General features: G+C 39.6%; 1 protein-coding gene across 5 annotated transcripts in view; it reads right to left on the bottom strand.

The window, feature by feature from the left end:
* ULK4 (unc-51 like kinase 4) overlaps positions 1-27078 on the bottom strand; it is a 646083-nt gene that overhangs the window by 7150 nt on the left and 611855 nt on the right. For all 5 annotated transcript variants that reach the window (XM_064274755.1, XM_064274756.1, XM_010589908.3 and 2 more), the window contains one exon: positions 1704-1789. In XM_064274755.1, coding sequence (XP_064130825.1) covers positions 1704-1789 — 86 coding nt within the window. The remainder of the gene's footprint in view (positions 1-1703; positions 1790-27078) is intronic.

The following is a 27078-nucleotide window of genomic DNA, read 5'->3' as shown; positions in this document are numbered from 1 at the left end:
TTAATAGATTTTATTATGCCAACTGACTTAGATGTCCCCTGAAACAATGGTCCCCAAACCCCCGCCCCTGCTATGCTGGCCTTCGAACCATTCCATTTATTCAGGAAACTTCTTTGCTTTTGGTTAGTCCAGTTGTGCTGACCTCGCCTGTATTGTGGTGTTGTCTTTCCCTTCACCTAAAGTAGTTCTTATCTACTATCTAATTAGTGAATGCCCCTCTTCCACCCTCCCTCCCTCCCCCCCTCGTAACCATCAAAGAATATTTTCTTCTCTGTTTAAACTATTTCTCGAGTTCTTATAATAGTGGTTCTTATACAATATTTATCCTTTTGCAACTGACTAATTTCACTCAGCATAATGCCTTCCAGATTCTTCCATGTTATGAAACTGAACCAAAATATTTTACAATCCCACTTCTGCGAAGTATCTACAATTGGCAAAAAACGTAGAGGTAGAAAGTAGAACATACCAGGGGCTAAGGGGGATGGTGAGATGGCAAATTATCGCTTAAGGGGAACAGGGCTTCTGTTTGGGGTGATGAAGTTTTGGAAATAAACAGCATTGTTAGTCGTACAACATTGTGGGTATAACTAATGCCACTGAGCTGTACACTTAAAAATGGTCAAAATGGCAAATTTTATGCTATACATATTTGTCATGGATTGAATTGTGTCCCCCAAAAATATGCATCAACTTGGCTAGGCCATGATTTCCAATATTGTGTGGTTGTCTTCCATTTTGTGATTTGATGTAATTTTCTTATGTGTTGTAAATCCTAATCTCTGCCTGTGGTCACTGAGGCAAGATTAGGTTCTGTTAAAAAGGATTAGGGTGGGATCCAACACCCTTACTCAGGTCACAGCCCCAATCTGGTGCAAAGGGAGTTTCCCTGCAGTGTGGCTTCTATAACCTTTTATCTTACAAGAGATAAAAGAAGAGAGGAGTGAGCAGAGAGTTAGGGACCTCCCATCACCAAAAAAGAAGAGCCAGGAAGTGAGTGTGTCCTTTGGATCTGGGGTCCCTAAGCTGAGAGGGTTCTAGATCAGGGGAAGATTGATGACAAGGACCTTCCCCCAGAGCCGACAGAGAGAGAAAGGCTCACCCTAGAGCTGGTGCTCTGAATTTGGACTTCTAGCCTCTTAAGCTGTGAAAGAATAAATCTCTGTTAAAACCATCCACTTGCAGTATGTGTATTATAGCAGCACAACATAACTAAGACAATATTTTTTGCCACAATAAATTTAAAAAATGTACAGATTCTTGCAAATGGATCATGCCATCCTCATACTTAATTCCAAGGTCACAGTGGCCCAGTCAATTGATCCAATTCCAATAATAATAAAAAAAAAGAAATAATAATTTTTAAAAAACCACACACACACACAAACCCCAAACACACCAGGAAGCACTTTTCACAAAATCCCTTGGTTTTTAATCTATTTTTGAAAACAGGAAGTACCAAGAAATGCTAGTCACCACTCCGTGTCTTACACACACAGTGAAACTCAGGTACCCCCTTAGGAGTTGGGTACTTCTCCCAGGGTTGGGGGAGCAGCAGTGGAGCAGAGAGGTGGGCTAGGAGGAATCTCCATGGGCAGTGATAGACTGGAAGGTGGTGGTCCTTGGAAAGGGAATGTGGAGGGAGGAAAGAATGGGTGAGACCCCGGTTGGACTCTGCACTGCCCCTCCTGGGCCTCACTTACCTGCCCGCTGGGGCCAGCTGCTCCAGAGCCTGCAAGAGGCTACCTGCATTCTTAAGGCTTTCCAGGTGCTTCTCGTTGGAGGTGATCTGCAAGGGAGGGAAGACAGAGTGGTCATATGGCCTGTCTCTGCTCATGCTTGTTGGCCAGGCACCCTGAGTCTCAGGTCCATGTGTGCTTCAGTTGCCTATGGCACAGGAAGCATGCTAGGAGTTAGTGCCCATCCCCCAGGACACTACAGCCCATGGAGATGGAGGTGAACCTTGGAGGTGGACGTAATGGAGCCCTTCGGGACTGGAAATATGCCAGGTCAGGGTGAAGTGCCGCTTCTCATGGTTCCTCAGGGGTGTCTGTGTTCCAGAACACCAGGCTTTCTAGTTAAAGCACAGCCAGGACCTTGTGGGTCAGGCTATTAATTGGAAACCTGGGTCCTTTGGTGCCTTAGCCCAACATAACCTCTTTTACATGGAGAGCAGGACTGAGATCTGGGGTTTGGGGAGCCTGGGAGAAAGAACACTGACAACCAAACCAGGGTCCACCCTCTTCCCAGGTATCCTGGGAAGCCTGCGTTGCTAATCACCACTGTCGTGGGCGAGATGAGGAATAACACTTAGGCATCCCTGATTCTCAGGCACTAATGTGCACAATCATGAACTCCTGGGGCTGCCAGGGGCCTGAAGGGTGTCGAGCCAGTCCAGGCACTTCTAGCCAAAGGGTTTTCAGCTCCTAACTCAGCCCCTCAAGTCCACGTCCTGCAGGGTTAGGATTAATCTTTGATTCCAGTACTAAACTTGAGCCCCGGTGGCATAAATGCTTAAGTGCTCAGCTGTTAACCAAAAGGATGGCGATCTATGCCCACCCAATGGCTCCATGGGAGAAAGACCTGGCAATCTGCCCCATAAAGGTTACAACCAAGAAAACCCTATGGGGCAGTTCTTTTCAGTGGGGTCTTTATAAGTCAGAATCGACTTGATAGCACCTAATAACAACAACAAAATTTTTTTTAACCACCACTTAATTCACCATTCATGTCTCATTTTTATCTTTGTTGCTTAAAAATTTTTAATAAAGACTGGTGTGGTACTTTACATTTTACAGTTTCATATACATTTTCTCATTTATTCTTCTGAACAGCCTCACCTTGTGTGGCAAGCATGTAATGTGTTTTATGTTGTTAAGTGCTGTCGAGTTGGTTCTGACTCACGATGACCCCATGTATAACAGAAGGAGACGCTGCTCGTCCTGTACCATGCTTACAGTAGTAGGTTATGTTTCAGCCCACTGTTGCAGCCACTGTGTCAATCCATTTCGATGAGGGTCTCCCTCTTTTTCGCGGACCCTCTACCAAGTATGATGTCCTTCTCCAGGGATTGGTCCTTCCTGATAACATCTCCAAAGTAAACAAGACAAAGCCTTGTCTTCCTCAATTCTAAGGAGCATTCTGGCTGTACTTCTTCCAAGGCAGATTTGTTCATTCTTCTCAAAGTCCATGGTATATTCAGTGTTCTTTGCCAACACCATAATTCAGATTAACAGGCTGTTTCAGCAGTTCATGTGGAGCCTGACTCTGTCCCCATCACAAAGCTGAAACCTGGCTGGCCTCCACTGACCCCACTGCTCAAATGCACTGTGTCTTTTAACTAGATCACAGCAACCAAGTCTAGATTATCATCTCTAGCTCTTGAGAAGGGGTTGAACATTTCTTAACCAGTCACTTAGGCTGAGAGGAAGGGCACAAGAGTAATCACGCCTTAATGTGGACTCTGAATGACATATGGGTGAGTTTGCACCTCCACTGAGACCCTATCCCACTTCTGGAGTGTGCCAGACAGCAGCTGCAGCTCAACTGCTTCAGGTGAGATTTCTCCAAACATCTGCATTTTAAAAGAGCTGCATGCAAATCTGTTCTGAAATTACACCCAATTCAATGAGTTCAAAAGGCTGCTGCTGAGAAATGTCAGCTACAGTTCAATTATGCCCGAAGTAAGCAGAAACACATACTGCAGTTGCCCTCACGGGTCTTCAGTGAGGATTCCCACCCGACTTTTCTCAGAACTGGACCTCATACAGCTCAGCTGAGCTATACCCAGGCTCACCGCCCCCACTAGCCCTGCAATTGTGTACAGAAGCTGTGCTTCAAGGAAATCACTCCATCAGCTGCAAAGAAATGACAAGACCACTTTCACCCATTAGCCTCGTTAAAAGGTACAAATGGAAGAATAGAGTGAGAATTATGTGATCAAAGGAAGAGACCAAAATAGCATTATGTGCAGCTGACATAAATATAGGCAGAAACAAAGCCAAAAGAATTAATTGAAAACCATGTAATTTGGCCACTTAACTGAACTCTTAACAACTTCAACTGTTGTCCTGTATATGAGGATTAATTAGAAAACAGAATTTTAAAATTATCTCCCCTTCAGAGGTTGCACTCTTTCTCTCCCTTTGAATGCAACTATAAAACGTGGGAGAATGCATATCACAGCTATGTGAGAATGCTGAAAAAGTAAACACAACAGGTGGGCTGGAAAGCACCACCAAACTGATGTGTTTACCACTTTTTCCCACAGCTCAAACTCAACAAATCCCCAAACCCAGAAGTGAGTACTGTGGGGCAGAGAGAGCTTTAGGGAGCCTGACTCCAGGAGTGGGAAAGGGAACTCCTCAAACTCAGAGGGAGAAGAGGAAATCCCTCAGGTTCTTTTCTTTCCTTTTCCTCTCTTCTCTTGTGCCCCAGGCTGCAGGCAGTTCTATGGTGGCAGTGATGGTAATGACAGCAGCCCGCAACAGGAGCCTATGGCCAAAACTCTTTTCCTGTTCTCTGTTCTCCCTAGTACTTGGGAAAGCAACTCTATAAAACTGTTTATGAAATTCTGGGCTTATTACAACCTGTGATCCTAATTAGCATACCAAAGACATGGGGAATTGAGCTAACAGATAAACCTATGCCCAGGTCCCAAAATGATGCCTGGGTGATACACACTTCTAAGATAGGTCCAAATAGCACTGCAAATACCTTGAAACTGACCTGACATTAAAGCTACAGTTCCAACCTGCAGCCGGAACCCTAACCAGATCAAATACTTGTTAAAACGGAAATGCCAACATTTTCTGTAGAATTTAAACAAGACCCAGAGACCCATGATGTAATAATAAAAATGTTCAGAATAAAATTAAAAAATTACTTGATATACAATGAAAATAAAAACTTCAACATGCATAAGAAAAGACAATCAACAGAAGACAACAATAAGATGACAGACGTTGGAATTATATGACAAAAACTTTAAAGTGCCATAATAAAAATGGTAAAACCAAGCAACTGTTAAAACCCTTGAAACAGATTTTAAAGTAAAATGTATCAGCAATAAAATAGAAGATATAAACAAGGACCAAATGGAAATTTTAGAATTAAAACTATAATAACTGTGTGCGGGGAGGACCTCACTGGATGGGCTCAATAGCTGAATGAAGATAACTCAGGGAAGAGTCAGTGAACTTGAAAATACAGCAATAGACATTATTCTCTGGACAATGGAGCAAAAAAGATTGAGAAAGAAATAACAGCCTCAGGGACCTGTGGAACAATAACAAAAGATTTGCACCAGTGGGGCTCCAGAAACCAAAAACAGAGAACAAATAGATGAAAAAGTATTTGATGAAATCATGGCAAAAATATCCCAAGTGTGATGAAAGACATTAACCTAGAGATTCAAAAAGCTGAGCAAATCACAAGTAAGATTAACAAAAGAAATCCACACCCAAACACATCATAATCAAACTTGTTGAAGACAAAGGAAAAATGATGCATTACCTACAAGGGGATGATGATTTGAATGACTCTGGATTTCTAGAGGGTCGCTATGAGTTGGTATCAATTCAATGGCAACAGGTTTGGCTTTTGGTTTTTGGATTTCTCATCTGAAACCACTGAGGCCAAAGGAGAGTAGGACAGCATTTTTGAAAGTGCTAAAAGAAAGAAACTATCAAGCCAGAATTAAATAGCCAGCAGAAGATATCATTTAGGAATGAAGATAAAGAATTCTCAAATGAAGGAAAACTAAGAAGCCTTGCTTTAAAAGAACTACTAAAGAAAGTTCTCCAAAGAAAAATGAAATGATACCAGGAGGAAATGTGGAACGTTGAGCACGAAGTAAGAGCAGCGGAAATGGGAAATATCTGGATACATATACAGCCTAGGCTTTCAAGTTCCTTAAAATACGTTTGATGGTAGAAAATAAGATAATATCATCTGATGGATTTTTCCAATGAATGTGGATGTAATATGTAAGACAAATGGAGCATAAAGGGGAGAGAGAAAAGAAACCTATAAGGTGGCAAGGTTTCTACATTCCAACAGAAGTGGTAAATTCTTGATTATAGAAATCACTAAAAAAATTATACAAAGATATATATCAAAAATACAATGGATAAATTAAAATGTAATCTTAAAAAAAGTTCAAATAACTTAAAACAAGGCAGGAAAGGGGAAAGAGAAGATAAAAACAGAGGGAATGAACAGAAATCAGATAATGAAAAGGTACACTCAATCCTAACATATCGAAAATTACAATAAATGTAAATGATCTAAACACAGCAAGTACAATAAAGAGGTTTGAATAATTAAAAAAAAAAAAAAAGCCCAACTGTACACTGTCTAAGAGAATCTCAATTCAGAAGATAGAGTTTAAAAGTAAAAGAATGAAAAAAGATATACCATTCGAACATGAGTCAAAAGAAAACTAGAGTGGTTATACTAATATAAGGAAAAGTAGACTTTTCGAAGTAAAGAAAATTATTAGGGATACAGAGGAAAAAGCAGTTTGATAAAAGTGTTATGTTACCAAGAAGACATAACAATAAATGTATATGCATCTAACAACAAGGATTCAAAAAACACAAAGCAAAAAGTGATCCAAATGAAAGGAACAATAGAAAAATTTACAACTACAGTTGGAGACTTCAAAACTCCTCTCACGGTTTTAGATAGAACTAATAAAAAATCAGCAAAGATATAGAAGATCTAAACAACAGCATCAACCAAGCGATCTCACTGACATTTGCAGAGCACTGAATGCAACGACAGCAGAATTTTTTTTTTTCCAATGTTCATGGAACACTCACCAACATATACAATATTCGGGGTTATAAAATAAATCTTAAATGCAGGGGAATTAAAATCGTATGAAGTGTATTTTCTGACCATACTAGAATTATACTACAAATCAGTAACAGAAAGATAACAGAAATATCTCCAGTCACTTGGAAATAAACAATATACTCCTAAATAATCCAAGGGTCAAGGAGAACATCCCAAGGGAAATTAGAAAATATTTTGAACTGAATGAAAATAAATATACAACACTACAAAATCTGTGGTATGCAGCTAAAGCAGCACTTAAAGGGAAATTTGTAGTACTTGTTGTTAGGTGCCGTCGAGTTGGTTCCGACTCATAGCAACCCTATGCACAACAGAATGAAACACTGCCCGGTCCTGCGCCATCCTTACAATCGTTATGCTTGAGCTTCTTGTTGCAGCCACCGTGTCAATCCACCTCATTGAGGGTCTTCCTCTTTTCCTCTGACCCTGTACTTTGCCAAGCATGACGACCTGCAGGGACTGATCCCTCCTGACAACATGTCCAAAGTACGTAAAATGCAGTCTCACCATCCTTGCTTCTGAGGAACATTCTGGTTGCACTTCTTCCAAGACAGATTGCTTCATTCTTTTGGCAGTCCATGGCATATTCAACAATCTTCACCAACACCACAATTCAAAGGCGTCAATTTTTCTTTGGTCTTCCTTATTCACTGTCCAGCTTTCACATGCGTATGATGCAACTGAAAATACCATGGCTTGGCTCACGTGCACCTTAGTCTTCAAGGTAACATCTTTGCTTTTCAACACTTTAAAGAGGTCTCTTTACCCAATGCAATGCATCACTCGATTTCTTGACTGCTGCTTCCATGGCTGTTGATTGTGGATCCAAGTAAAATGAAATCCTTGACAACTTCAATCTTTTCTCCACTTATCAGGATGTTGCTCATTGGTCCAGTTGTGAGGATTTTTGTTTTCTTTATGTTGAGGTGCAATCCATTCTGAAGGCTGTGGTCTTTGATCTTCATTAGTAAGTGCTTCAAGTTCTCTTCACTTTCAGCAAGGAAGGTTGTGTCATCTGCATAACGCAGGCTGTTAATGAGTCTTCCTCCAATCCTGATGCCCCATTCTACTTCATATAGTCCAGCTTCTCAGATTATTCGTTCAGCATACAGACTGAATAGGTATGCTGAAAGGATACACCCCTGATGCACACTTTCCTGACTTTAAACCAATCAGTATCCCCTTGTTCTGTCCAAACAACTGCCTCTTGATCTATGTACAGGTTCCTCATAAGCACAATTAAGTGTTCTGGAATTCCCATTCTTCGCAATGTTATCCATAATTTGTTATGATCCACACAGTTGAATGCCTTTGCACAGTCAATAAAACACAGGCAAACATCCTTCTGATAGTCTCTGCTTTCAGCCAGGATTCATCTGACATCAGCAATGATATCCCTGGTTTCACGTCCTCTTCTGAAACCGGCCTGAATTTCTGGCAGTTCCCTGTCGATATAGTGCTGCGGCTGTTTTTGAAAAGTACTTATAACAGGAAAGAAGAAAGATCTTGAATCAATGATCTCAGTTCCACATCAAGAAACTAGAAAAAGAAGAGCAAAATAAACCCAAACCAAAAGGAGGAAAGGAAAGGACAAAAACAAAACAAAAATCCTAGAAATAAATGAAATTAAAAACAGAAACAAAGTAGGAAAAAAAAAAATCAAACCAAAAGCTGGTTTTGATAAAATTGACTAAACCTGTAACAAGACTGACAAAGGCAGAACAAGAGCGAGAACAAACACAAATTATCAATAATGGGTATGAAAGAGAAGATATTACTATAGACCTAACAGACATTAAAAGGATAAGGGATTACTATGAATAATTCTATGTGTAAAATAAAACATAGATGAAATATTTCAATTCTTTTAAAACCACCAGCTACCCAAACTCATCCAAGATGAAATAGCCTCAATAGCTTTCTCTCTATATATGAAAGAAATTGAATTTGAAGTTTAAAACCTTACAAAAAAGAAATCCCCAGGCTCATATGGTTTCACTGCCAAATTCTACCATTTAAGGAAGAAATAACATCAACTTTATACAATCTCTGGCAGAAAATAAAAGAGGGCACTTTCCAACACATTTTATGAGGCCACCATTACCCTGATACCAAAACCAGATAGAGACAATGACGGAAAAACTATAGACCTATATACCTCAAGAACACAGACAAAATATCAGCAAATCAAATCTAGCAACACAGGCAGCTCCTGGATTACAAACGAGTTCCATTCCTAAGTCTGTGTTAGGGTTGAAAACAGTACAGTTAGGTATGGTTTGTATTTAACATCAATTAGTCAAATGTTTGACTTAGAATACAGTATATAGTGTACTTTTCTATGCATAAAAAACCTTAAAGAAACATTTTCAGATACACTAAAACATCTTTGTTGTTGTTAGGTGTCATCAAGATGGCTCAGAGTCATAGTGACCTGTGTGCAACAGAACAAAACACTGCCCCGTCCTGTGCCCCATCTTCACTATCATTGCTATGTTTGAGTCCGCTGTTGCAGCCACTATGTCAATCCATCTCGTTGAGGGTATTCCTCTTTTTCAGGGACCCTCTACTTCACCACACATGATCATCTTCTCCAGGGACTGGTCCCTCCTGATAACATGTCCAAAGTATGTGAGACGAAGTCTTGTCACCCTTGCTTCCAAGGGACACTCTGGCTGTACTTCTCTCAAGACAGACTTGTTCGTTCTTCTGGCAGTCTATGGTATATTCAATATTCTTCACCAACACCATAACTCAAAGGCATCAATTCTTTGGTTTTCCATTTTCATTGTCCAGCTTTCGCATGTATGTGACGCAACTGAAGATACCATGGCTTGGGCCAGGTGCACTTTAGTCCTCAAAGTGACAACTTTGCTTTTCAATACTTAATGAGATCTTCTGCAGCAGATTTACCAAATGCAATATGTCACTTGATGTCTTGACTGCTGCTTCCATGGGTGTTGACTGTGGATCCAAGTAAAGAGAAATCCTTGACAACTTCAATATTTTCTCTGTTACAGTAATAATAATAATGTTTTGATGCATATCACAAAGCAGCACCCATTTGTTATTACGAACCATTGTTTGTACTGTATTTTTAAGCAAATAATGCATCCCTTCTGCATTTGTCTGCTGGCTGCACCCCCTGCCTCAGGTGTTTTGTAAGCACTCTATGCTAAGTTTTGTTTTTACAGCAACATGTGCAAGAAGATTGGCATGGCTGTGCCTTGCCTGGGGGGGTTGGGGAGCTAGGGGAGAGGGAAGGAGGGGAGGGCATGGCCAGCAAACAAATGCAGAAGGTATGCATTCTTGGTGTAAAAATACAGTACCGCAAATTTTTAATAGGCTTTCCAGGGGTTGGTTCGTAACTACGGGTTGTACGCAAGTCGCGCACTCATAACCCGGAGACTGCCTGTATATAAAAAGAAAAATGTACCATGACCAAGTCGGCTTTATTGTGGGATTACAAAGCTGGCTCAATATTTTAAAAAGCAATTTATGTAACCAACCATATATACAGAAGAAAGCCACACGATCGTATCAGTGTTGATTCAGAAAACACATCTGACAACATAACGTCTTTTCATTATTAAAAAAAAAAAAGCAACAAACTAGAAATACAAGTTACCTTACTCAACCTGGCAAAAGGCATCCATAATAAACCTACTGCTACTGTGATAATTAATGGTGAAAAACTTAATTTATGGCTTTCCCCTTAGATGTAAAACAAGGAAGGCTGGAAAGGAAGAAATAAAAGTGTCTCTATTCACAGACAATGTGATTGCCTGTGTAGAAAATCCCAAAATCATCCACACAATGAAGTTCATAAAAAAAAAACCCAGTGCCGTTGAGTCATATGAGTTATGAAATATTTAATTTCTGGAGAAATACACAATGAATATCAACAAAATGACAAAATGTTGTCTGATAAGCATTTTGACCTCTTTAAGAAGCTATGTAAATACAAATCCTTATTCCTGCTACTGTGATGGCCATTACTAAGTAGGAATATTAAGCATAAAGGATAGACATAAAGATCAATGGAATAGAAATTCTAGAAACAGACCTACACAAGTAGGTGCAAAGGTAATTCAATGGAGAATGGATAGTCTTTTCATCAAATGGTATTGGAGAAACTGTCATCCTCATGCAAAACAAAAAACCTTGACCTAAACCTCATACCTCATATAAAAATGAACTCAAAACAGATTTTTTATGCAAATGTAAAACCCCAAACTATACAACTTTTCAAAGAAAACACAGGAGAAAATCTCCATGACCTGGGGCATTAGGTAAGGTCTAAGACAGGGCAACAAATATATGACCCATAAAAGAAGAAAACTGAAAAACTGGACCTCATCAAAATTAAAAACATTTGCTCTGTAAAGGATACTGTTTAGAGACTGAAAAGACAAGTTATAGACTAGTAGAAAATATTTGCAAATCACGTATCTGACAAACGCCTTGTATCCAAGTATATAAAGAACTCTCTAAACTCAATAAGAGAACAAACAACCCAATTTCAAAATGGGCAAAAGATCTGAACACTTTACTGAAGAGGATTTAAGAACGGCAAATGATCACATGAAAGAGGCTCAACATCACAGTCATTCCTAATAGTTACCGTTGAGTCAACTCCAACTCATGGTGACCTCGTGTGTGTCAGAGTAGAGCTGTGCTCCATAGGTCTTTCAATGGCTGACTGTTTGGAAGTAGGTCACCAGGCCTTTCTTCCAAGATGCCTCTGAGCAGACTCAAACCTCTAACTTTGCAGTTAGCAGCCGAGCACATTAACCATCTGCACCACGTGGGGACCTTATACACCTATTAAAATGGTTAAAATGAAAAATACTGACAATATTGACAATACCAAAAGGATGCAGAAGAGCTAGAACTCTCATACATTGCTGTCGGGAATTCGAAATGGCACAGTCCTAGAAAATTGTTACGCAGTTTCTTATAAAGTTAAAACATAAACCTACAATAACCCACAAATCTACAATACAACCTAGCAATTCCACTCCTAGGTAATTTACCAGAGAGAAAAGAAAACTTAAGTTCACACAGAACTGTCCACAAATGTTGACATCAGCTCTATTTATAATTGCCAAAAACTGGAAACAACCGAAATGTCCTTCCATGGGTGAATATATAAACAAATTGTGGTACATCCATACAATAGTATAGTACTCAGCAATAAAAAGGAACAAACTAGTGATACACACAACATGGACTAATCTCAATGGTATGAGGCTTAGTGAAAGAAGGCTGGCTCAACACATACTGTATGATTCCATTTATATGGCAGTCTCAAAAAGACTAGTGATGAAGAACAGGATCAGTGATTGCCAAGGGATGAAGTAAGGGGTGGGAGGGACCAAAAAGGGATGGCACAAGGGAGTTTTCAGGGGTGAAGAAACTGTTTTGTATCCTGATTGTGGTGGTGGTTACATGATGTATACCTGTGTTAACATCAAGAACAAAAACATCAAAGAAAAAAAGAGTTGATTTTCTGAACGATAATTTGAAAAATAAAATTCAAGATAATCTCATTCACCATAGCAGCGAAGCTGTAAAAGACTTAGTTGTCAATGGCTATGTATGACTTGCTTAATGAAAACCTCAAAATTCTGCTGAGATAAATAAAGGAAGACAAACTAAATGGAGGGAAATACCCTGACCATGGATTGGAAAATCAAATTAACATAAAAAAAAATCCTCCCCTAATCAAACCATAAATCAGATTAGTCTCAAAACATTATAAAATAATTAAATTAAGCAAAAACTATAAAATTTATTAAAAAAATAAAGACTATTTTTAAAAGGCACAATAAACAGTAAAACATTCTTCTGGATAATTGAGCATATTTTAAAAGAACATGGATTTACAGCATAAGGGTGCAAAAACAAATACAGAGCAATGGAAGAAAAGAACAGAAAGCTCAAATATAAGAATCTTGCAGATGATAAATTAAGCATCTCAAATACAATAAGCAAGGATACTTTGTATTCTTTCATTCAAGCGTTTATTGAACAGGCACTGAGTGACAAGCAATGCTTCAGGCACTAGGGACATATAGATCAATAAGACCCAGTTTTTTGCCTTCAAGCTCAGGGACCAGCAGAGCAGTGAGATAAAGCAGCACTTAAATTTTCCATAATTAATGATTATGCCCAGTGCTAGTAATGTGGTAGAAACGGTAACAGTGTAAACCAGTGCAATCCTTCTGGAATGAAATGGAGCAATTAAGAATCATGACAAATATTCATTGACTCGGTAATTTCATTTGTATGATTTATTGTAAGGAATTGCTCTCAAAGAAAAGGCTCATGTGGATATTTAATACAGTGTTACATCGTACAATGAAAAAGTAGAATATACTAAGTATAAATAACTGATGATGTAAATATGGCACTTCGAAAATGCACGGTGAATAATATTAAGCAGAAAAGAAGAGTCATGAGCCATTACTATAATCATGTGATCATGATAAATGAGAGTAGATGCTTCAAGTTCCCACAGATCTATACATGCTGTTCCTCCTTCTGTCTTGAATGTCCTCCTCTCATCTTGCCTGCCTGGTAAACTTCACATTATTCTACATGGTGCAAAAAGCACTTTCTGGGTGAAGCCTTCCCTGATGCCCTCAGGCGTGTTACGATACTCTTCCGTTGTTTCTGTTCATCCTGCGTACGTGTCCATTTCAGCATTTACTGCACAGAGTTATAAGTGTTTGTGGATTGTCTACCCACACCCTTCACCAGACTGAGGCCCAAAAAATTGGTGCTGTGTCTCTTTATCTCCATAGCTCTGGGCAATAGCACAAAATAAATACTTGTGGCCCAAGTGAATTCAGGTTCATTGATATAGAGCCACTCCCTGAAAGGGGAAGCCTGGGGTTGGATGGGGTCAGGAGAGGGTTCCTCTCAGCTGCCAGGGCTCTCCCAGTTGTTGGTTGGCTTCTGAGGCACCTCCTGGAGGTCACAGGATATTGGCAGATAATTTAGCTTCTACCCATTATGTTTGCCTGAACAGAGATTTCTACTGTGCAAGGAGAAAATCCCCATTAGAGGAAGTGTGAGGGGGAAGAAAATCAAATAAATAATGAGTAACCCTTCTGTAATGAAGAAAAAGCTTCTCTCAGAGTTGTCTATCTCATGTTTGGTGCAAATCTACCCGCCTGAACCTTGGCAGTGCTAATCTTTTAGGGTGAAAAATTCCCAGGTGATAAACAGAAGACTTGAGGACATTAACATACAGATGACTACACAGCAGCCGGACTTCCAAAACGTGACTCATTTTGCAATGTTAGGTACTTAAAAGGGTCCTCGCAAAGCAATCTTCCACAAAGGTAGAAGCAATCCATGATAAAGAGGAATACTGTACATGTAATAACTAGGAGAATCACCATCCACACAATGAAGTTCATATGAGGTATAAATTACTTGATTTCTGGAGAAATACACAATGACTACCAACAAAATGACAAAATGTTGTCTGGTAAGCATTTTGGCCTCTTTTTAAGCAGCTACATAAATACAAATCTTTATTCCTGCTACTCTGATTGCCACTACTAAGTAGGAATATTAAGCATAAGAAAGATGGAAAGTCGAATAAAATATGCACAACAGGAATTTGTTCAATTACATGGCCATCTTAAAATGATATTGCACCATGGAGCTCTGCTTCTGGGAAAGACAGACTAAGTTGTTCCAGGTAACTCTCTTGCTAAGAACATGTAGAAACGCTGGACAAAACCCAAAAAGAATAAAACAAAACAATTTCCAGTCAAAACAACAACAAATATCTGTATGGCCATATCAGAGAGTTACCAAGGCTGGGAGGATTTTCAAGGCTAAGTTCCAGGGGAGAGAATGGAGCCCAGAGATGTACACCTGCTATCTGGTACCATTTTCCATATGAAAAGATGAGCAGTGGCCAAGAGGCTGAAAAACTAAGCAGAGCTTTCACAGGCTCACAGGGCTGGTAAAGGAGACCTTACCAAGAAAACGATGAAAAGACAGTGAAAAGTGATTCACAGAAGATCCATATAATGGCATTATCAGGCACAAGCTTTAAATAAATATAATGAATATATTCAAAAAGTAAAGGGGCAAATGGAGAATTTGGGGAGATAATTAAAATTATTTAAAACAGAATTCTAGAACTGCAAAATGGAAAAACAGAACTAAAAAAAAAGGGTTTAACAGCATGTTAGACACAGTTGAAGAGAGAATCAGTAAACTTGAAGAAATAAAGAAAAAATAGCCAGTCTGACGTACAGACAAATAAAAGGATGAACATTACAGAAAGGAAGATCAAAGACACGTGGGACACATGGAAGTGACTGATTACATATATAACTGGTGTTCTAAAAGAGAGATAAATTGAAGCAGAAGCAATATTTTTTTAAGAGATAATGGTTGGGAATATTCCAAAACTAATGAAAGACAATGTCTCAGAATCATAAAGCACAAGAATATTAAAGTATGATAAATTCAAAGACACATGATGACAAAATTGCTGAAAACGAGACAGATACAATATTTTCAAAGAGACCAGATGGAGGGAAAAACACTTGCCATGTTCAAAGAAGCAACAAATTATGATTTTCAGCTGAATTTTCAATATAACAAATTGAAGCAGAAGACAACTGTACATCTTTAGATTAACCAATTCAGAATGCAAAACTCAGTGAAAATAAACTTTAAGGCTACATAATTAGGATACATTTTAAGATAAACAAATCCTGATTTTTTTTTTCCCCCAGAAAGCTCATATTAAAATAAAAAAAGGGTATTCTCTGATTAAAAAAAAAAAAAAATTAAATCAGGGAGAAACTCAGATACTAAGGAATGAATAAAGAGCAACAGGGAGAGTAATATGTGACTAAACCCAAATAAATATTCACTGTATAAAAAATGATGGCTATATAATAATTATAATTATTACAATAATTGTTATTATTAGGTGCTGTGTACAACAGAACAAAATACTACCCAGTCCTGTACCATCCTCACAGTCGTTGCTATATTTGAGCCCATTGTTGCAGTCACTGTATTAATCTAATCTCATTGAGGGTCTTCCTCTTTGTTGCTGACCCTCTACTTTACCCAATATGATGTCCTTCTCCAGGGACTGGTCCATCCTGATAACGTCCAAATAAGTGAGATGAAGTCTCACCATCCTCGCTTCCAAGGAGCACTCTGGCTGTATTTCTTCCAAGACAGACTTGTTTGTTTTTCTGGCAGCCCATGGTGTATTCAGTATCCTTCACCAATACCATAATTCCAAGGCATCAGTTCTTCTTTAGTCCTCCTTGTTCACTGTCCAGCTTTAGCATGCAATGAGGCAACTGAAAATATCATGGCTTGGGTCAGATGCACGTTAGTCCTCAAAAGTGACATCTTTGCTTTTTAACACTTTACAGAGATCTCTTGCAGCACATCTGTCCAAGGCAACTCGTCATTTGATTTCTTGACTGCTGCTTCCATGGGTGTTGATTGCAGATCTAAGTAAAATGAAGTCCTTAACAACAGCAATCTTTTCTCTATTTATCATGATGTTGCTTATTGGTTCAGTTGTCAGGATTTTTGTTTTCTTTATGTTGCGGTGTAATCCATACCGAAGGCTGTGGTCTTTGTTCTTCATCAGTAAGTGCTTCAAGTTCCTGCTTTTAGCTAGAAAGGTTGTGTCATTTGCATATCGCAGGTTGTTAATGAGTCTTCCATCAATCCTGATCCCACATTCTTCTTCATGTAGTCTTGTTGTCGTTGCTATGTGCTGTCGAGTCTGTTCCAAATCATAGTGACCCTATAGGACAGGGCAGAACTGCCCCATAGGGCTTCCAAGAAGTGACTGGTGGATTTGCACTGCTGAAGTTTTGGTTAGCAGCGAAGTCCTTAACCACCGCATAGTTACATGTTGTTGTTAGGTGCCATAGAGTCCATTCCAACTCATAGCAACCACATAGTTACACAGTGTATAATAAATACACATATAGTGTGTATGTAATGGACTCAAACATAGCAATGATCACGAACATGATGCAAGACCGGGCAACGTTTTGTTCTCTTATACGTAAGGTCGCTATGAGTCGGAATCAACTTGACAGCAACTAACAACAATAATAGTGCAGATATGTAATATATAATTAAAATACATGCTACCAATAGCACAGAAGGCAAGAGAGGATACATGGAGTTAAAGAGTTCTAAGGTCCTTGGATTTTCTGGGAAGTGCTAAAAAATACTAATTTTTGGTAGATTTTAATTAGCTAAAAATGTTATACCTAGGGCCAATGCTGTACAAAAGAGCTTTTTGCAATGATAAATGTTTGTATCTATACTGTACAATACGGTAGCCACTAGCCACTGGTGTCTATGGAGCATGCAATATAGCTAGTGACTAAAATACTGGATAGCACAGTTAGACAATCTCTAGAAGAACAGAAAGGATGTACAGCTAACATGCTAATTGAAGGAGAAAATAGAATACTAAGAAATACTTAGTCATCCAAAAGAAAGTAGGAAGAAAGGACAGGAACACAGAAATAGGAACATGGATCAGACAGGATGAATAGAAAGCAAAAAGAAGTGTGGCAAATTTAAACTCAAACACATCAATAATTACATTAAATGTAAGTTTACCAAATACTCCAACTAAAAGATTAAGATTTTCAAACTGGATATAAACAAAACAAATACAACATAAATATACAGTGCTTACAAGAAACATATTTTAAATAGAACAATTGAAGGTTAAAGAATGGAAAAGGATATGCTACACAAATGGTAACCAAAGAAAGTTGGTGTAGCTATATCAATAGCATATAAAATAGACTTTAAGTCAGTAACCACAACTAGAGATAAAAAGAAACATTTCATATTTATAAAAAAAATCAATTCACTAGGAAGACATACCAATTCTAAACCTGTAGGTACCTAATAGTCTCAGGGATCCCTGGTGGCTCAATGGTTAAGAGCTTGGCTGCTACCCAGAGGGTCAGCAGTTCAACTCCACCAGCTGCTCCTTGGAAGAGCTGTGGGGAATTCTGCTTTGTGCTATAGGGTCGCTATGAGTTGGAATCGACTCAATGGCAATGGGTTAATAGTCTCAAGATACATGTCAAAAAATGACAGAATCAAAGTGAGAATTAGACAAATTCACAATCGTGATGCTACATTTTTCAATCTCTCCCACACACACACACAAAAATTAGAAGGAACATAGAATTTTTATACAGCAGGATTAACACACTTGTCCTAACTGACATACATAAAACAATGCCTTTAACAAATAGACAATACATATTCCTTTTAAGTGCACATGGAAAATTTACCAAAATAGACAATATGATGGGCCTTAAAGCAAATTCCAAAGGTAAATATGCAAAATATGTACAGGATCTGAATGCTAAAAACAACAAAATGCTGATGAAAGGGGGGAAAAAAAAACCCTAAATAAATGGAGAAATATATCACGTTTAGAGACTGGAAGACTCAATACGGTAAAGATATTAATTCTCCGTAAACATAAGTTTAGCACAATTCATATCAAAATACCAGCAGGATGTTTTGCAGATATAAACAAGCTGATTCCAAGATTTGCATGGAAAGGCAAAGGAACTAGAATAGCTAAAACAATTTTGGAAAAGAAGACTAAAGTAGAAAAATTACACTGCCCAAAGAGAAAGAGGAAGACCCTCAACAAGATTAATTGACACGGTGGCTACAACAGTGGGCTCAAGCATAACAAGGATCATGAGGATGGCGAAGGACAGGGCAGTGTTTTGTTCTGTTGTACGTAGGGTCGTTATGAGTCAGGATAGAGTTGATGGCACCTAACAACAACTACTACAACAACCCAATTTTAAGAATTACAATATAGCTACAGTAACCACGAGAGTGTGGTATTTATTGGTGGAGAGATAGGCACATAGATCAAGGGGACAAAATAGAGAGCCCAGAAATAGCTCTAAACAAATACTGCCAATTTTTAAAAAAAGGTGCAAAGGTTATTTAATGGAAGAAGGATAGTCTTTTCAACAAACGGTGCTAAAACAAATGGACACTCACATGCAAAAACATGAACTTAGACAGAAGCCTCACACCTTATACAAAACATAATTCAAGATGGATCATAGATCTAAATGTAAAACATAAAACTATAAAATTTCCAGAAGAAAATATAGGAGAAAAATCTGTGTGACCTTGGGTTTGGTGATGAGTTTTTAGATGTAATATAAAACCATGATTTATGAAGGAAAAACTGATAAATCAAACTTTATCAATATTAAAATTTTGTTCTGTGCAAGATACTCAAAAAAGAAGTAAAAGATAAGCCATAGACTGGGAGAAAAGAATTGCACATCATATTCCTGATAAATAACTTGTATACAGAATTTGTAAAGAACCCAACACTGAACAATAAGAAAACAAACAACTCAGTTAAAAAACAGGCAAAAAATCTAAATAGACACTTCAGCAAAGAAGATATATGGGTAGTAAATTAACACATGAGCAAATGCTCAACATCATCTGTCATTAAACCGCCCCCCCCAAAACAAAACAAACCTGTTGCCATCATTACGGAAAAGCATATTAAAACCACAATGTAATATCTTTACATACCTATTAGGATATGGAGCCCTGGTGGCATAGTGGTTAAGAGCTATGACTACAAACCAAAAGGTTGGCAGTTCAAATCCACCAGCTGCTCCTTGAAAACCCTACAAGGCATTTCTACTGTCCTATTGGGACTCCATGGCAACAAACAACAACGACTTGTTAGGATGGCAAAATCCATAAAACCAACAATAACAAATGTTGACAAGGATACAGAACAACAGAACTCTCATTCGTTGCTGGTGAGAGTTCAAAAACGGTACACTTTGGAAGACAATTTGGCAGTTTCTTGTAAAATTAAATACAGACTCACCATACAGCCCAGGAATCACACTTAGGTATTTATCCTAGTGAACTGAAAACTGATGTTCACACAAAAACCTGTTTGTAAATACAGCAGCTTTATTCATAATTACCACCACCCATCTGTTAGCACTGTGGTGGCTTTGCATGCTATGAGACTGAAAGCTATGTCACCAGTATTTCAAATACCAGCAGGGTCACCCATGGTGGACAGCTTTCAGTGGAGCTCCCAGACTAAGACAGACTAGGAAGAAAAGGCCTGGCAATCTACTTCCGAGAGTTAGCCAACAAAAACTCTATGGATCACAATAGAATATTGTCTGATACACTGCTGGAAGATGAGCTTCCTATGCTGGAAGGATACGGTGGCATCAAACATGCCAATAATTGTGAAGATGGCGTAGGACCAGGAAATGTCATCTTGCTTGACAGAGGGTCACCGTGAATCAGAGGTGACTCGACAGCAAATGACAACAAAAAATAAGAGCAACCCAAGATGTCCCTAAACAGGGGCGTGAAAAATAACAAGGAACACATTCATCTGTCACTTAGTGTACCTGTCTGATTTTATTTTTAGAATAAGGTATCAGTAAAAATACACCTGCACTTACCTCTTGAAAAGAGTTTTAATTTACCTTAAATTATTTTGTTCTATGACACCAAATAATTCTCTATAATTAATCAAGCTTGTAATAAAGGATTCCAAGTGGCACTGAAATGAATTATCCATAGGAGCAAATCAACTCCTTCTACCACAGTTTGGTCTCTTCTTAGTCCGCTGAAGGTTATACACTAAGATGGGAACCAACCCTCTTTTAGAAACAACCAGTGTATCTACCACTGTGGCTTTCTATACTCTCAGTATTTGAACTTTCTTAAAAACCAAATTATGGGCCTGCTCAAAAGTCATCCCACCTACTTCTCCTTTGAGCTACCTAAGCAGAGAATGTTTTGCACAAACTGATACCCAGAGAAAAATCTCCTTACCATTCTGAATGAGTTAGGAATAAAGGTGACCCTTACCTACTGTGATCTTGATTTCATGGCTAAGCCATTGTCGGAGAACTTCTCATGGCTGTGATTACAGAAGTCAAGAAGGAACACTGCAGTGACTGTTTAAGAAAATAAATAATGCAAGAGGCCGAGGAAGAGTATAAACACAACACCTTCTTCCTAGAATTACTATTTTCATTACTACCAGTCAGTTAATTCCCATAAAGCCAAGACAAGCAAACTCAATTTTATTTTGCAATAATGTACTATAGAAGAGTCTCCTGGATCTCTAAGAGTCCATGAGTAGATTTCAGTATTTCAAAACATCAAATGGCAGGTGTCCATTTCCTGCAAACACAGTCATGCCTGCCTCACATTTCTCTACTTCGTGATGAAAATACATCAGCAGTGTTTGGAGTGCTAGTCATTATCTCCTGCTGAAAAGACATTCGACTGGTAGCTGTATGGCTAAACCAATCAAAATGGGAACCTGAATTGCATTTAATACTTGCAGTTAACCTGGCAGACAGGTATCATTCAAATGATGAGGTCTTTACAGGACAAATAATAAAAAGAGCTGGGACTCTGAGCTTAGAATTAAGATCAACTTGGAAAGACAGTCCCTTCAATTCTCCTTAGATGAGGATATACATAAAAATCAGATAACGCACCGTGGGTAAATACTTTTACTCAACCTTCTGTGACAGACACTTTAACATGGCATTGTGTCAACTGATGCAATTCACGGCATTAGTACAAATGAAGAGGAGCAGTTATTGGCATCCGGCTTTGTGTCACTTGGTAGAACTAAAGCACTGAAAGGAGATGCTAGTGTTTAGCACAACCATCCCTCAAATTCCCTCCCAGGTTCACAAATTACACACAACATGCTGCGGGACAGAGTTTGGCTTAGCTCCTTTCTGAATTTCAGCTTCCCCAAGTGCAAACTAGCCAAAGGAGCCGTCTTATGCCCCCCGATAACGGCAGGACCCTGAAGCCAGCTAGCCTCCTCGGTTTGCAGGTGAGTCTGTGAGAACAGAGAGGACAGTGGCTTGCCCCAGGCCAAGTGGCCCCTGAGGGACAAAGTCAGGCCTGGCCCCCAGACCATCATCTAAGGCTTTAATAACCTATAAATCAGAACGTACTGGCATTTTCTAGCCTCATGGCACACCACAAATTTTTATGCTCGTAACTATGACTCATAGCATCGAGCTCATGAAGCTGGTAAAATGCTTCAGTGTGAGCTTCTGTATTTATAAATAGTTTGGGGTATGGAAAGAGAGGTGGCTGTAACTGAGTCAGGTATAGGCAGGCCGTGGTACTTTGTTTATAAGGGTGTAATAATATGTATCTGTATTGTTACTGATCCTGAATGTGTGTGGCAAAATGAAGCCAAGTTAACTTGAGTTTTCTCATCATGGTTCCTCTCAACAGGCCCAGGCAGCACTGACAGACGAGAAAAAAAAAAATTGGGAGATGAGACTGACAACAGTGAGAGCATCCCAGGTGCTCCTTGGCACTTGTTATAACAGACACACACTTCACACACGGGAGGATTATTTTAATTCTGTAGCCTTCAGATCTCATAAATACAAGTAAAAACAAGCAGGGAACTATGACAAGTCTACTTCAGAGAGTTCAAAACTAAACCCATCCATCCGGCCCCTTTATTTTTTTCTCTTAACATATACTTTGTCTTCTCTTCATCTGGGGTTTTCATGTTACTTCAAAGCCATTGCCACCAGTTGCATAGCGAGACATGCTGTCCCCCTTGCCATCTGATGGCAAGATGGAATCTGGAGGAGAGCCTCTGGCCAGGGTGATGGAACCTAGAGGGGAACCTCTGGCTGGGTGATAGAACCCGGAGAACCTTTGGCCTGGGTGATGGAACCTGGAGGAGAATTTCTGGTTGGGGTGATGGAACCTGGAAGAGGACCTCTGGTCGGGGTGATGGAATATGGCAGCCCCTTCCCACTGACTACCCACCCTAGGACTCATAGTGGGTCTCTTCAGAAACTTCGCTGGCTGCTGCCAGGGTCTCACCTTTCACAATAAAAACAAGATTCTATTAGCACATGCTGCGCTGCACCCAGGCCTGAATGAGGTAATTTACATGCACAGCCTTTGGCTCCCTCACTGCATCTGTGCCTTGCTTGGGCTCCATGTAGAGACTTTCTGTTCCCCAGAAAAAGCATTTCATTTTCTTTTCCATTTCATTTTTGACGATTTCCAATTTTCCTAGATTCGTACTTTGTACATTCCAGGTTCTGATTATTAATGGATGTTTGCAGCTGTTTCTTCTCATTTTGAGTTGTCCCACATCAGTAAATGAAGGTCTCGAAAGCTTTACTCCATCCACGTCATTAAGGTTGACTCTACTTTGAGGAGGCAGCTCTTCCCCAGTCATCTTTTGAGTGCCTTTCAATCTGGGGGGTCCATCTTCCGGCATTATATCAGACAATGTTCCGCTGCTATTCATAAGGTTTTCACTGGCTAATTCTTTTCAGAAGTAGACTGCCGGGTCCTTCTTCCTAGTCTGTCTTAGTCTGGAAGCTCCACTGAAACCTGTCCTCCGTGGGCGGCCCTGCTGGTATCTGAATACTGGTGGCATAGCTTCCAGCATCACAGCAACACACGAAATTGTCAGAAATGAAATGGAATGCATAAACATCGATATCCTAGGGATTAGTGAGCTGGAATGGACTGGTACTGGCCATTATGAATCAGACAACCATATAGTCTACTATGCCGGGAATGACAACTTGAAGAGGAACGCTGTTACATTCATCGTCAAAAAGAACATTTCAAGATCTATCCTGAAGTTCAATGCTGTCAGTGATAGGATAATATCCATATGCCTACAAGGAAGACCAGTTAATACAACTATTATTCAAATTTATGCACCAGCCACTAAGGCCAAAGATGAAGAAACTGAAGATTTTTTTTATCAGCTTGTGCAGTCTGAAACTTATTGAACATGCAGTCAGGATGCATTGATAATTACTGGTGATTGGAACGTGAAAGTTGGAAATAAAGAAGAATCGGTAGTTGGAAAATATCACCTTGGTGACAGAAACAATGCTGGAGATCGAATGGTAGAATTTTGCAAGGCTGACAACTTCTTCATCACAAATATGTTTTCTCACCAACATAAACGGTGACTACACACATAGGCCTCGCCAGATGAAACACACAGGAATCAAATCAACTACATCCGTGGAAGGAGTTGATGGAAAAGCTCAACATCATCAGTCAGAACAAGGCGAGGGGCCAACTGTGGAACAGACTATCAACTGCTCATATGCAAGTTCAAGCTGAAAGTGAAGAAAATCAGAGCAAGTCCACGAGGGCCAAAATATAACCTTGAGTATATCCCATCTGAATTTAGAGATCATCTGAAGAACAGATTTGATGCATTGAACACTAATGACGGAGGGCCAGATGAGTTGTGGAATGACATCAAGGACATCATACATGAAGAAAGCAAGAGGTCACTGAAAAGACCGAAAAGAAAGAAAAGTCCAAGATGGATGTCAGAGGAGACTCTGAAACTTGCTCTTGAGCGTCGAGCAGCCAAAGCAAAGGGAAGAAATGATGAAGTAAAAGAACTGGACAGAAGAGTTCAAAGGGCAGCTTGGGAAGACAAAGTATTATAATGACATGTGCAAAGAGCTGGAGATAGAAAACCAAAAGGGAAAAACATGCTCAGCATTTCTCAAGCTGAAAGAACTGATGAAAAAATTCAAGCCTCCAGTTGCAATAGTGAAGGATTCTATGGGGAAAATATTAAACGATGCGGTAAGCATCAAAAGAAGATGGAAGGAATACACAGAGTCATTATACCAAAAAGAATTAGTCGATGTTCAACCATTTCAAGAGGTAGCACATGATCAGGAACCAATGGTACTGAAGGAAGAAGTCCAAGCTGCTCTGAAGGCACTGGTAAAAAACAAGGCTCCAGGAATTGATGGAATGTCAATTGAGATGTTTCAACAAATGAATGCAGTGCTGGAAGTGCTCACTTGTCTATGCCAAGAAATATGAAGACAGCTTCCTGGCCAACCGACTGGAAAAGATCCATCTTTATGCTTATTCCCAAGAAAGGTGATCCAACTGAACATGGAAATTATCGAACAATATCATTAATATCACACATAAGCAAAATTTCACTGAAGATCATCCAAAAGCAGCTTCAGCAGTATATCGACAGGGAACTGCCATAAATTCAGGCCGGACTCAGAAGAAGACGTGGAACCAGGGATATCACTGCTGATGTCAGATGGATCCCGGCTGAAAGCAGAGAATGCCAGAAGGATATTTACCTGTGTTTTATTGACTATGCAAAGGCATTAAACTGTGTGGATCATAACAAATTATGGATAACATTGTAAAGAATGGGAATTCCAGAAAACTTAATTGTGCTCATGAGGAACCTGTACATAGATCAAAAGGCAGTTGTTCCGACAGAACAAGGGGATACTGAGTGGTTTAAAGTCAGGAAAGGTGTGAGTCAGGATTGTATCTTTTCACCATAGCTATTCCATCTGTATGCTGAGAAAATAATTCAAGAAGTTGGGTTATATGAAGAAGAATGGGGCATCAGAATTGGAGGAAGACTCATTAACAACATGAGATATGCAGATGACATAATCTTGCTTGCTGAAAGTGAAGAGGACTTGGAGCATTTACTAATGAAGATCAAAGACCACAGCCTTCAGTATGGATTACACCTCAACATAAAGAAAACAAAAATCCTCACAACTGGACCAATAAGCAACATCCTGATAAGTGGAGAAAAGATTGAAGTTGTCAAGGATTTCATCTTGGATCCACAATCAAAACCCATGGAAGTAGCAGTCAAGAAATCAAAAGACGCACTACAGTGGACAAATCTGCTGCAAAGGACCTCTTTAAAGCATTGAAAAGCACAGATGTCAACTTGAAGACTAAAGGTGCTCATAGGCATGTGAAAGCTGGACAATGAATAAGGAAGACTGAAGAATTGACGCCTTTGAATTGTGGTGTCGGTGAAGAATATTCAATATACCATGGACTGCCAAAAGAATGAACAAATCTGTCTTGGACGAAGTACAACCAGAATGCTCTTTAGAGGCAAGGATCACGGGACTGCATCTTACATACTTCGTACATGTTGTCAGGAGGGGAGAAGGGCATCACACTTGGTAAAGTACAGGATCGGTGGAAAAGAGGAAGACCCTCAACAAGGTGGATTGACACAGTGGCTGCAACAATGGGCTCAAGCATAAGAACGATTGTAAGGATGGCACAGGACCAGGCAGTTTTGTTCTGTTGTGCACAGGGTCGCTATGAGTTGGAACCAACTGGACAACACCTAACAACAACAACAACAACAGAAAAAGCAAGGGAGGCCTCTTCTGAACAGGGCTAGTAAGCAGGGGACGGTCTTAAACAAATTGAAAGCTGTCTCTAAGGATTCCTATCAGTGGATCTGCTGATCACTAAGGGGTGAGGGTCACAGTTGGAGCCAACACTGGAGCATCTCCCCAAAAAAGTGGGTCTTGCAGATGAGGCTGGCCCAGTCGCACAGCCTTGCTCACCTAGCTGGGGCCAAGACCCCAGGAATTCTGCTTCTCTGGAGGGGGGACACAGGTATTGCACTAAACACCCTGAACAGTATTGGTGCATGAACAGCACCGTCTTTGTGACCACGTAGGCTACCACGGGAGGCATTCTTCCACCCTTTGTGTGAAGCACAGTTTAGCTCTAGCTCCCTGGGAGACCCTAGTAATATCAGGGCCTGGGGAAATGATGGTGTCTGGAATATAGTGATTCCTAAAGCTGAAGGAGGCTGGGGCAGCAGAGGTGGAAGATGAAGGACCACTTCTTTTTCAAGAGTATCCATGGGTCACCATTCTTTATATCTGCAGAAGAACTGGGGAGGGGGACTGAAGGGGTGTCTGCAGAGGACAGCATTGCCAGGTGTGTACGGGCAAAGCCAATAAAACCTAGGTTTCAGGTAGAAAATGTTAGTCACCTTTGTCTATAGGACTAACCAAGACAAAAGCCCTGGAGTAAAAATGGCTTGGGATTTGGGTCGAGAAAGGAAACAAACATCTCTGAGTACCACCCTACTCAAGAACAGAGTCAAGTGCTTTGATTATATTATTTTTGACAACTTTGAAAAATAATATTACTCTGCCCATTTTACAGCTGAGGAAACTGAGACTAGGAGAGCTTATGTGACTTATACAAGGTTACCTGGCCAGCTGGCAGTGGCACTGAGATTTGACCCAGTCTCCTCAACTTCAAGAC

This window comes from Loxodonta africana, chromosome 22 (genome assembly GCF_030014295.1).
Source record: "Loxodonta africana isolate mLoxAfr1 chromosome 22, mLoxAfr1.hap2, whole genome shotgun sequence".
Lineage (NCBI taxonomy): Eukaryota > Metazoa > Chordata > Mammalia > Proboscidea > Elephantidae > Loxodonta > Loxodonta africana.
Note: the sequence above shows the minus strand (reverse complement) of the source record. Positions and strands in the feature narration are given on the sequence as shown.